Source organism: Sapajus apella, unplaced genomic scaffold (assembly GCF_009761245.1).
Source record: "Sapajus apella isolate SASKATOON/1434 unplaced genomic scaffold, GSC_monkey_1.0 scaffold39, whole genome shotgun sequence".
Taxonomy (NCBI): domain Eukaryota; kingdom Metazoa; phylum Chordata; class Mammalia; order Primates; family Cebidae; genus Sapajus; species Sapajus apella.
Window position 1 is genome coordinate 708262 of NW_022436979.1, and position 12852 is coordinate 721113.

At 34.9% G+C, this 12852-nt stretch overlaps 1 protein-coding gene across 6 annotated transcripts in view; it reads right to left on the bottom strand.

Annotated features, from left to right (window-relative positions):
* The window catches only part of SPOCK3 (SPARC (osteonectin), cwcv and kazal like domains proteoglycan 3), a 539501-nt gene that overhangs the window by 166555 nt on the left and 360094 nt on the right, over window positions 1-12852 (bottom strand). For all 6 annotated transcript variants that reach the window (XM_032298605.1, XM_032298609.1, XM_032298608.1 and 3 more), the window contains one exon: window positions 6148-6271. In XM_032298605.1, coding sequence (XP_032154496.1) covers window positions 6148-6271 — 124 coding nt within the window. The remainder of the gene's footprint in view (window positions 1-6147; window positions 6272-12852) is intronic.

Below are 12852 nucleotides of genomic sequence, written 5' to 3' on the forward strand. Positions count from 1 at the left end.
TCTAAAAGAAAGGCGACATAGTTTTGTAAAAATTAAATAATATTCTACCTGTGAAGCTGCTTTGCAAGTGTCTGTTTAGCTGTCTCCTTCATAATAAGTGGCAAATTTAAGAATTCACATTTTCCCACTAATTGAAGACAAGAGAGGATGTATTTTGTGCTTCAACATTGGCTCCAGGGAATAAGGATAGGGAGTGTTGGAAATAAAATCAATGTAAGGAGAGGAAAGCTTTTCTGACAATTAGAGCACTCCTCAAATATAGAGGTTTACCTAGCAGAATATGATTTTATACCAGGGGCTTTATCGAGCAGAAGCTTGTCCTAGATGTTTTTTTAAGTTCCTTTTAAATTTGAGATTTTATGATAAAGTTCATTCATATTATTTCTTTAAATGTTCAGAGCTATAATAAGAATTTATCCTCATAAATGATCATGATAGTGTGCTGTTGTTGTAATACTGACCGAGTTGGCATACCTCAGCCAAAAGTCAAACCCAGCCTAAGTGGAAAAGCAGGTCAAACAGAAAGAGTGAACAGCCATTTCTGACAGTATAACTTACTTTTTAGGGTAATATAGATCTTCCAAAATCAAATGATCTCAGCTCTAAATATTCAGAGGAAAGAAGATAGGACAACTACATACTAAAAAGTATAACATAACAATCTTCTCATAATTAGGTGTCAGAAATTACCTACCTTTCAAAATGTGCATATAGTTGAAAGAATTAGTAACTATTAAGAGAAAGTAACAACATGCCTCAAATGCAAAAAAAAAAAAAAATAAATGACAGAAAGATTAAAACATTATAGTAGAGCTTCTGCACAGCAAAATAAACTGTCATCAGAGTGAACAGGCAGAATGGGAGAAAAGTTTTGCAATCTATCCATCTGACAAAGGACTAATATCCAGAACCTACAAAGAACTTAACAGTTACAAGAAAAAAACAAACCACAACATCAAAAAGTGAGCAAGTGATATGAACAGACACTTCTCAAAAGAAGACATTTATACAGCCAACAAACATACGAAAAAAATCTCATCACCACTGGTCATTAGAGAATTGCAAATCAAAACCATAGTAAGATACCATCTCATGCCAGTTAGAATGGCAATCATTAAAAAGTCAGGAAAAACAGATGCTGGAGAGGATGAGAGAAATAGGAATGCTTTTATACTGTTGGTGGGAGTGTAAATTAGTTCGACCATTGTGGAAGACAGTGTGGCAATTCCTCAAGGATCAGAATCAGAAATGCCACTTGACCTGGCAATCCCATTACTGGGTAAATACCCAAAGCATTAAAAATCATTCTACTATAAAGACACATGTACATGTATGTTTCTTGTGGCACTATTCACGATAGCAAAGACTTGGAATCAACCCAAATGCCCATCAACAACAGACTGGATAAAGAAAATGTGGCACACATACACAATGGAATACTATGCAGCCACAAACAAGGAAGAGTTCATGTCCTTTGCAGGGACATGGATGAAGCTGGAAACCATCGTTCTCAGCAAACACAAGAACAGAAGACCAAGAACCACATGTTCTCGCTCATAAGTGGGAGTTGAACAATGAGAGCACGTGGAGACAGGGAGGGAACATCACACACCAGGGCCTGTGGGGAGGTGGGGGCTAGGGGAGGGACAGCTTTAGGAGAAATACCTAATGTAGATGACAGGTTGATGAGTGCAGCAAACCACTATGGTACATGCATATCTATGTAAGAAACCTGCACATTCTGCACATGTACCCCAGAACTTAAATTATAATAACAATTATAATAGATAGTTGAAACTTAGAAAAATTTTAATTGCAAAAAAAAAAGGCTTCCCCTTTAATGCTAATGTTATTCACACACACACACACACACACACACACACACACACCCCTCTACCCTATAGCTTTATATTTAAGTATTCGAAGGCAGTAATTTGAAGGGATGCACAGTGATTCTCAACCATGGCTACGCATAAAAGTGACATGAGGAGTTTTAAAAACTCAAATCCATGGGGCCCCATTCCAAATCAATTTAAGCAGCATCTCTACAGCTGGATTTGGAAACCACAGTCTAAAACAGGAAAGCTTTATATTTGCCTTCCTTCAAAACACACCACACACACACACACACACACACACACACACACACACACAATTTTATGAACAATACTCATTTCTAAGGACTTCACCTTGATTAGTTCAATTGCCAAGTAGTGCATCACTAAATGTGATAGAAGAGAGTTTCAAATCATCCACTGTTGTCCTCAGGGAATTTATATTACACATGTTCTACTAAAGTTTAAAACATCAGTGTTGTTTATTGACTTGTGCTCATGGCAAACATAATGTACATTTTACATAACAAAATGAGAAATATACCAATGGTCTAACACAAATACTATATTGAAGAACAATTCCTAGTTCTTACTGAAGCTTGACAATACAATCAAAGTAGACTGCCTGAAGTAAAGAAATGAAGGCCTTAGTCTTTTGTGTCATTTCAAAAATGATTACCTCTCAAACAACCTTGAACAGGCTTATATTTTGATTTTCCTGGCATTGCTGAATTTGAAAGAATTCAGAGAACACTGGTTCTTTTAAGAAGAAAGATTAAATATGGTTCTAAAAACAGTAAATCATTTTTCTCAACAGGAAAAAAGACAATGTTCCAAAAATATTTTTTATGAAAATAATAAATGTCCCAAGACTTTTTCAAGTAAGCCTATTAATGCATAGTTCTTCATCTGTTCATTTTTTTCTTTTGTGTATGCATTTTTAAAATACGTTGCTGAGGCTTTCTAGAAATGCTGATTAAACTTCAAAGCCTGAACTCCAATAAAATAATTATTCAAAACTGGTCACATTGCATAACAAAGTTTACCTTTCAAAATTATATCTTAGTTATGTCATTTTAGTAAAGTCTTTTTTTGTGTACCTTCTGACAACCCTCTTTCCCACCACATCCCCAGCTCCTGCACCAACTGTATTTGGTAATGACCTCACCTCTAGTTAAGACGTCCAATGGAAATCTCACTTATAATCTCCTCTTTATAAACTGAGCTGATAGTAATGAACAACCATTGTGGGTCTGAAACAGAACTTGTAGGAATATTATCTGTAATAAGAAAAAAACTTTCTATAGATGCATGGGTCTACAATTCAGACAGATGAGTAAGAAAGGCCTCCACAGGAAGACTGCTTCCACCCTGAATGTAGGGCCCCACATCCGGGACCCATCATATCTGGCTTCTGGTTAATCTTTAACATATCAGGACTACTCGTGGGAGGATTTAAAAGTTGAAGCAAGGAGCTTCATGGACCCTACTGAGCTTAGAATTTGGAGCTCTTCGTTATTGTTCAAATGTGTTTACATCTGCCCTGTCATAATTTGCAAGTTTATTCACAAAATTAGGTGAGCCCAGAGCTAGAAGAAAGATCTTGTGATCTCTTACCTATCTTCTATTTTCAACTCTGACAAGCAGATGTTGGAACGTAATAAAATGACATTTACAAGAAGGTACTGGCTTCTGTGGTCTTTGTTCTTGATCCAGTAGTCAACAGCCTTGGCAATACTTTCTTATGGTGGGGGGGGGAGGGCGGGGGGGACAAGCTGATGTCCTTAATTTGAGATACAAATCAAATAAAGTCTTAAAAAAGATTAGTAAGTATAGTTTCACCTAAATTCTTACTGTACAAAGATTCTACTTAGTTTTTATTGTTTTATGTAGCTCAGGCTTATCGCTGTCAATGCAAAAGCTAAAGATTAGGATGGATGGTCCACAGTGGAAAAGTCACTAACAGAAATAAAAATGGTGATTTAGGGTTATCAAAGACATACTCATTTGAAGCATGTGTTTTGTAATGTCTTTCTGTATAAAGAAAGCATTTGTTAAAAGTGACATTTATGCAAATAAATATTAAAATAATAATTAAAATATGGATTATCTATAAGATTGGTTTTGTTGATAATATTAATAAGATCAGCTGATTTGTAAGCCAAGGTATCACCGTGTGCCCCATACACGAGGAGAAAAATGAGGAAACTCCAATGAATTGAAGGTACACCTGAATTAATCTACTTATAGTAGGTGCTTTCAGTCTTGAATGAGAATGTGAGGGCTATTTCTTACTTGTTATGTAACTCCAACATCATCAATCAAAACTCAGAATTCCACTTATAATTGGAACATGGTGTCCTATGAAACTAAACTGGGAAAGGAAGGATCACCTGCTAGGAGCAACCTAAAAAGAGTCCCAAACTGGTCAGAAGTCAGCAGACTTCCGTTAGCACTCTCTGGGGATAATGACATCCTAGGCACAAACCTATGGACATCTGGCACATATTTCCAGTGTTGAGAAAGACATACTTAGTTGGATGCCAGTACAAATTTCCAATCTCTCTACCGCTGACTCAATTTGTTCCACCATCTTTGTTCACTAGATAAGATTGAGATTAAATTTTTTCTTCCTCTGTAGCTATTCCTATGAGCTTGAAAATTACACTCTGCATCCTTCATTGTTAAGTCAATAAATCAGTATAATGATTTATATATCATTTTCATGTGGGAATTAATATGAGTTAGATTCACTCTCTAACAACATGAATTCTCTAAACTTGCAAATCCAAGTCCCTATACCATGTTAATTTCACCAAGAGCAAGGCCATGTTGGAAGGATCCCCTTCTCCTACCCGTAACTCCACTTCTGTATACATCTATAAAAGTTTAGCAGATAGACATATGACAGCTTCACTAAGGATACACAGCACTTGGCACCTGGCATGTATTATGTATGTATTTAATTAAGAGCATGGTAGTGTTCTTGCCCAGATTTGTAATTGTAAAAGGCAAGTGGAAGTTGTAGGCAAATATTTGCTCAGACAAATTATGATTCATAAGCAGGTATCCACAAAACCAAAGCATATAAAAGGTAAAAAAATTCCAGAAATGACTTTGCAGTAAGCACAATCAGATACGAACTGAGGAAAGGTTATTTATGGAATTAATACTCTTTAATAAGAATATTCAAATTGTTGCTTAAAGAAATATTAATATCATTTTGTTGTTGTTGCTGTTGTTTTTTGAGACAAAGTTTTGCTCTTGTTCACAAGGCTGGAGTGCAATGGTGCAATCTCAGCTCACTGCAACCTCTGCCTCCCTGGTTCAAGTGATTCTCCTGCCTCAGCCTCCATAGTAGCTGGGATTACAGACGCCCACCACCACACCTGGCAAATTTTTGTATTTTTAGTAGAGATGGGGTTTCACCATGTTGGCCAGGCTGGTCTCAATCTCCTGACTCAGGTGATCTGCCCGCCTCAGCCTCCCACCAGGTGCTGGGATACAGGCATGAGCCACAGCACCGGCCTAATTGTTTAATTACAGGGTAAGCTCCTTCTAGGGACACTGCATAATATGCTACACTATCTTTCTAAAATACGTATTTTTTAAAATCTACATTTGTAAATGTATCCAGTCCTTAGGATTTCAGGTAAAAGACAGTGAGCCTGAACTCCTTCCTTTTTGTAATATAAGCTACAAAAATTTATCGATGTCTTATTTAGGTATGTTTGTAAAAATACCAAAATATTTTAACAATATGGGACAATTATTTGGGAGGAAAAATAATGTAGAAGAGAGAGCAAAGGCACTGAATCAGAGATGACAGCAAATCCTGGCTTCAATGTCAACTAAACATGTGAAACTTGCCAAATGGCCTTTTTAATCCTGTTTTTTTTTCATCTAGTAAAAGAGTTTTTTGGAAGCTTAAATGAGATAATATAGGTGATATGATATTTAAAAAGGTAATTGTAGTGACAGATTGAGGCACATTTATTGCTGTTAATATAATATTGATCACTAAACCTATTGTACAGCATGCTAACATTTCTGACCTCTTTTCATGCAACAAAGGAAGTGTTGGTTTTCATATCTGAGGGTTTATAGCTTTAGTATTTCAAACCTTAAAAGTTCTGATACAGAAAAAAACAAATATACATTGAATCATACTCTAAACCTGTGAGATTATTCATATTGTTTTATAAGTTAAATGAATAATTTGAATTATCACATTGGATAACCAGTAGTTTTAATCATTTACTAATAAGTACGTATCACTTATTTCATACTAAATGACTGTAGGTGTCTTTACCTGAAAAGAGTAGGTATGGCCATCTGAACCACAAACAGGGCTGGGATAGCCCAGTGGGCACTGCTTGCAGGTGGATGATATGGAACCTCTCCACTGCCTATGGCCTACTCCTGCTTCTTTCATCCTGTTAAAAAAATAAAGCAAGCATATTGAGTATATTTATTTAAAAATATACATTTATATTAGCTCATTCCTCTTCTCCACTGCCATTCCAACTGCTGAAGATACATTAGAATCAATAAACTATTCTCACTTTCAATTTATTATTTCATACCATATTTTTCATTATAAGCTTTTGATTTATATCTCAACGCTTGCCTCTAATAAAACAAGAATATGTTCCTTAAATATATTCTGCTCGTCACATATAAATGATAGTGATATTTCTTCATGTGAACCCTTTTGATAGCCCCAGAAACAGAAGCAACACTTGCTCAGCAATCAAGGACTCACACATCTGGCACCTTCGTAAAAGCTGTCCTCACATTCTTAACAGAATTGTTCCTAATGGAACAATTTAAAACAAAAAACACCTAATTCACTGGGTGCCTAAAAATAAGAGTGCCTTATACCATGGAATACTATGCAGCCTTAAAAAAGAATGAGTTTAAGATCTTTCAGGAACATGGATGAAGCTGGAAATCTTCATTATCAGCAAACTAACACCAGAACAGAAAACCAAACACTGCATGTTTTCACTCATAAGCAGGTGTTGAACAAATGAGAATGCATGGACACAGGGAGGGGACCATAACACACTGGAGCCTGTCAGGGGCGTGGAAGAAAAGGGGAGAGATGGCAGGGGGTGGGAGGCTAGGGAAGGCATAACATTAGGAGAAATATCTATGTAGATGATGGGGTGATGGATGCAGCAAACTACCACGGCATGTGTATACCTATGTAACAAACCTGCACATTCTGTACATGTATCCCAAAACTTAGAGTATAATTAAAAAAACAAGCAAAAAAGCCATCCGCACATTCCCTTAGGAACAATATTTTAAAAAAACAACAACAACACTTAATTCACTGGGTGCCTAAAAATAAAAGTGGCTTACCTTTAGAGAAAACAGAAATAAAGAATTAGAATTTTACAGCATTTATCAGTATTTAGAAAGCCAAATTACTAGTAGCAAATCTCCTTTTAGAGTGTAAAAGTGTCTTATAATAGATCTATGCAGCTTTGATACAGAATAACTTGGAAAAAATCCATTCTCTTCTGCTACCTAAACTTACAATTATTTGTTTCTCCACTTTGAGTAAATTGCTTTATTCCTTTGCTTATTTGTGTGAACAATTTATACAGAGACAGGAAAATGGTTTAAAAATTAGAAAACAAGTAACTGAGAATTCATACAAAACATTTAATATTTAAAAGTCCTGTAGTTAATCAACATTCATTTATTAAAAGTGCTGTGGAGAGAGTAATATGATGCCTATCTTAGGATAAGAATAGATATTTTACTACAAACTTATTTTTCCTTAGCTTTTTGTTTTCTTTTTATGAATACGTCAAATCTATAAAATATTGGTCCCAACAGACTATCAAGCCACACTTTAAGGACTTTCATTATAAGAAAGACGTTTGAACTATGTGTTTCAAATTTTGCCAAAATCAGGGTGGCCATTAGACATTGATTACTCTCTCTCTCTCTTCCTCTCTCTTAGAAAAAGATTTTCATGAAGCCTATCATAGTTTCAAATACGTTCTCTTTATTTCAGTTTTGTACATTCTGCCAAAAGATCATACTAAAACCTTGGCTTGCTACATAATTCATCTTATAATAGATACAATGGGAGAAAATAAACATGCAATTGTTTTTTCTGAAAAACAGTTGGCACAAGATCCTAGTGGGAAATAAAACAATGACTGAAAAACTTGTATTATTCTATAGCACTTAAAGGTTTATAAATTACAAAAATGCAGCAGAGAGAAATTTAAAAAAAAATTAAAACATTCTCCTTGAACTGAATTTTCACTGTGTGTAATCGAATAAGACAGGAAATTATGCAAAATTATTTGCTTTTCAGATATATGAGGAGACAGTATAAGCAAGCTTGGGCTTTAATTCAGTGAAAAGTATTTTATTAGAACAAAATAGGATTGTAATAAAAAAATAGGATGTGTATGGCCTGTGCTTAGGTTTATATCCCAACTCTATATCTCTTTTATTCTTCATTTCATTCTCCTTTCTTTTTTTTTGCCGTTAATATATGGCATATTTACTTTTAATGTTTTTTCTAAGTACACACTTTGACTCTCTAAAATTGAGCTGTTATTTTTTTTTAATACTTTAAGTTCTGGGGTACATATGCAGAACATGCATGTTTGTTACATAGGTATACATGTGCTATGGTGGTTTGCTACATCCATCACCCCATCATCTACATTAGTTATTTCCCCTAATACTATTGCTCACCTATTCCCCCACCCCCTACTATCCCTCCCTTAGGACCCCACTCCCTGATAAGGCTGGTGTGTTATGTTCCCCTCCCTGTGTCCATGTGTTCTCATTGTTCAACACCTATTTATGAGTGAGAACATGCAGTGTTTGGTTTTCTGTTCTTGTGTTAGTTTGCTGAGAATGATGGCTTCCAGCTTCATCCATGTCCCTGCAAAGGACATGAACTCAGCCTTCTTTTTACGGCTGCATAGTATTCCATGGTGTTTATGTGCCACATTTTGCTTATGCAGTCTATGATTGATGGGCATTTCGGTCGGTTCCAACTCTTTGCTATTGTGAAAAGTGCTATAATAATGATCAGACACTTCTCAAAAGAAGACATTTATGCAGCCAACAATCATGTGAAAAAAAAGCTCATCATCACTGGTCATTAGAGAAATGCAAATCAAAACTACATTGAGATGCCATCTCACGCCAGTTAGAATGATGATCATTAAAAAGTCAGGAAACAACAAATGCTGGGGAGGATGTGGAGAAACAGGAACACTTTTACACTGTTGGTGGGAGTTTAAATTAGTTCAACCATTGTGGAAGACAGTGTGGTGATTCCTCAAGGATTTAGAACCAGAAGAAATACCACTTCACCCAGCAATCCCTTTACTGAGTACATACCCAAATGATTATAAATCATTCTATCATACTCCTTTCTTAAACACATATAACTTAAAAAACTCTAATGATATCTGGAAACTAAAAAGTGTGGTATTAATAAATTTCTTTTATAAATATAATGTTTTATGAGTTAGAAAATCATTTTTATCATCATTAATAATAATTTATTGACAGTCTTTTGACATGATCAGATAATTGATAGAATTTAATTGTAGAAACAAGGGTTTTTATGCAGAACCATATAGTTAAGAAATAAGACTGTATTGATAGTGCTCAGTAATTGAGCCAAGTTTATCAATAAGAAAGTCCCAACAATTACAAACATTTCAGATGTTTGGAAACATTGTGAAATATATTTTTAAATGTCTTGCTTGCCCGGGCAACATGGCAAAACCCCTTCTCTACTAAAAAAGACTTAGAAAATCTTTCACATTTAATTCAAAGAGTAAATATAACTACAAGTAAATTCTTTAAAAATTTGAAGATTTATTAGAAATTTGTGACATTGAAATGAGCTCCTAAAAAGTAAAATGACAATGTACTTATACAAAAAGTTTTGAAGTAAAACAGATTTGTTGTTCTTATTCCTTCCAATTTAAAAGATACTGAACACTAAATAAACATGTTCAAATTACTAAAGTATATTAATAAAAATGGTATTTTTTATTTAGTTTTAATGCTGGTCAGGATTTGCTGGAGTGAAATATAATCATCAGCAACATACAAATGCATTTGTGAGTCTTTTGTTGGAATACAAAAGTACTTATACAAATTTATAGAAGTCCAACACTACGTGATATCACCTGTCCAACTCAATGAGACATCACTTGCCCAACTAGATCTGATATAATTATTCATCATGGAAGAGATTTTTGTATTCCCAGACTCCTTTTATAAAAATGTTTCCTAGATGATGGGTTGATAGGTGCAGCAAACCACCATGGCACATGTATACCTATTTAACAAACCTGCACATTCTGCATATGTACCCCAGAACTTAAAGTTTAAAAAAAATGTATCCTATGATGCAGAATGTGTTTGGTTTGGGATCAGAGATTGTTCTCAGAATTAGTGTTCTTCATAATTTATGGAGATTTTTTGTTCTTAGAAAAATTAGCCAAGTAGATGAAGATACAACATTAAAAACTGAACATGCAATTTAATACCTATGTATTATACATAATATGTAAACATGTATAAATTACATATACATGGGAATCATCTTTTGTTTGTTGGTTTTTAATTATATTTTGAAGGTCTCATTTAAGAGAGAGAACTATTTCCAAGAGAGAGATGAAGTCATGGTAGTCATTGTGTAGGTGAAGATGAGCAAAGCAGCATGATAAGGAAAGGCACATTTGGCTCAGGCTATGGGAATGGTTGCCTGGCAACTGTGGCGAGACGGAGGCCAGATAAGAGCTAGATCTGGAAAGGGCACAAGGTGCATTGTTCTGAGCATTCTAGGTGCAGAAAAGATTCACCTTTGAGCATACATCTAATTTTTTGATATACCAAAGGTCATTTGCAGTTAATTGTTTCAAATTATTATCAATAGGGTGCTACAACTTGCTTCCATGAATGATGTACAAAACCTAAGCTGGCTGAAAAACTCCGAACATTTTCAGAAATTGTTCTTCTGACAGCAGCTCCACTGGATAAATGTATGAATTTCAGATAATTATTTTTTCAAAAAAATATTCAATTGTAAAAATCTGAATTAAAAATTTATACATGGTCACACCCCTTCACTTAAGGAGCAAGAAACTGTATTTTTGAACCAAGGGAAATGTAGCAAATTAAATAATATATAATAAACAAAGTCAAGGTTTCTTGATTTTTTTCTTCAGAATCATTCTTTTTGAAGATCCTAGATTCAACGTTAGTTTCATATCATTATAAATATTGCTATGTTTCTACAGGCTGGAAAGTTAAACTAATAATTAAAGAGGAATTCACACTATTATTACTTTTCTTTTAAATGACTCACTTCTAGGCAGTTGAATATTATCTGCTTACTACCTGAACTATTATCTTGTATTCACGATTTAACTTTCGCTCTAGTCTTCAGTATATCCCCAGCATCAGTAGCATATGAAAGCTCAACAGTCTCATTTTCCTAGTAACTACAATGCTAATTGCTGCTACACCTGTTTACTCATTTATGGGCTACTTAGTTTTCTGTTTAAGTGAATCATGTTGTTCATTTTAACAAAATAATTTCAACAAAACTTCCATGTTTCACAATTTACATTGATTTCTGAAATAGGGTAAATGATGTTACCAAAGTGGTTAGCAAAAACCCAAAAACACAAAAACCCTCTTATTCTAATTTGATTTAAATTTGACATACATCCATTTCATTAATCAGCCTTGGCAAGCCAGCCACCTCCCTGGGTCTTAATTTCTTTACTTGTACAATGATAGCCTTCATTGTTATAGATCATTTGATCTTGAATAATCCATGAGTCTATAAGTCTTTAATAAAATTACTTATATGAAGATTCTTAGCAAAAATTAGAAGAACAGATAGTGCATATTGGCCATATGTTATGACTTTAGGATTTGACTTAGTGTTACCAAGTGAAGCAAATCTATCAATAGGGGTGAAGGATGAGGTTGGGTGTTAAAAGAGATAGCTAGAAATGCTGAACGTACAAAGCAGGGTCGTCTCTCATAGCAAATGAAAGACATGGAGGAGCCCTGTCATATGATAACCAAAGAATGAAGGAAAATAAAAGGTGGTGTGGTTGTGTTTAAAGAGACATCAGTTCCACAAAAGCATATCTGTGAATCAAATAATATTTCCATTAAAATGTCAAGAAACAGTAAATCATAAAAATAAATAGTATGACACATTAATTCTCTAAATAAATATATTATTTTTCTTAACTCTGTATTTCTTGAATCTGGTACCATACATTAGAAAGTCTCAGTTCTTAAGGTCCTAAATATGTAAGCAGAATAAAATGCCAATTTATGCATTATAAATTTACGATAGGAGAGAGATGGTTTGGCTCTGTGTCCCACCCAAATCTCATCTCAAATTGTAATCCCCACCTGTCAAGGGAGGGATGTGGCTGGATGATGGGGGTGGTCCTTCCATGCTGTTCTTGTGATAGTGAGTGGGTTCTCATGAATTCTGATGGTTTTATAAGTGTTTGGAATTTCTTTCTTCACTTTTCTCTTTCCTGCTGCCTGGTGAAGAAGGTGATTTGCTTCCCCTCCCCCATGACTGTTAAATTTCCTGAAGCATCCCCAGCCATGTGGGACTGTGAGTCAATCAAACCTCCTTCCTTTAGAAATTACCTCATCTTGGGCATTTCTTTATATAAGTGTGAAAACTAACTAATACATACCAATGTTAATTTAGTTATTAACAGAAGGATTTGCTTATAATCTGATAAAATAACATTCAAGGAGTATCTAAGATGGCCAATAGGAACAGCTCTGGAGTGCAGTTCCCAGTGAGAACAATGCAGAGAGTGAGTGATCACCGCATTTCCAAATGAGTTATTACTGCTCACAGACTAGGAGATTCCTGAGCTGAAAAGCGCCAGGGGTTTACAGCATGGCTGTTTCAGCTGGTGCAACAGGTCTCCACACAAAAACTCACACAAATCTGGGCAGC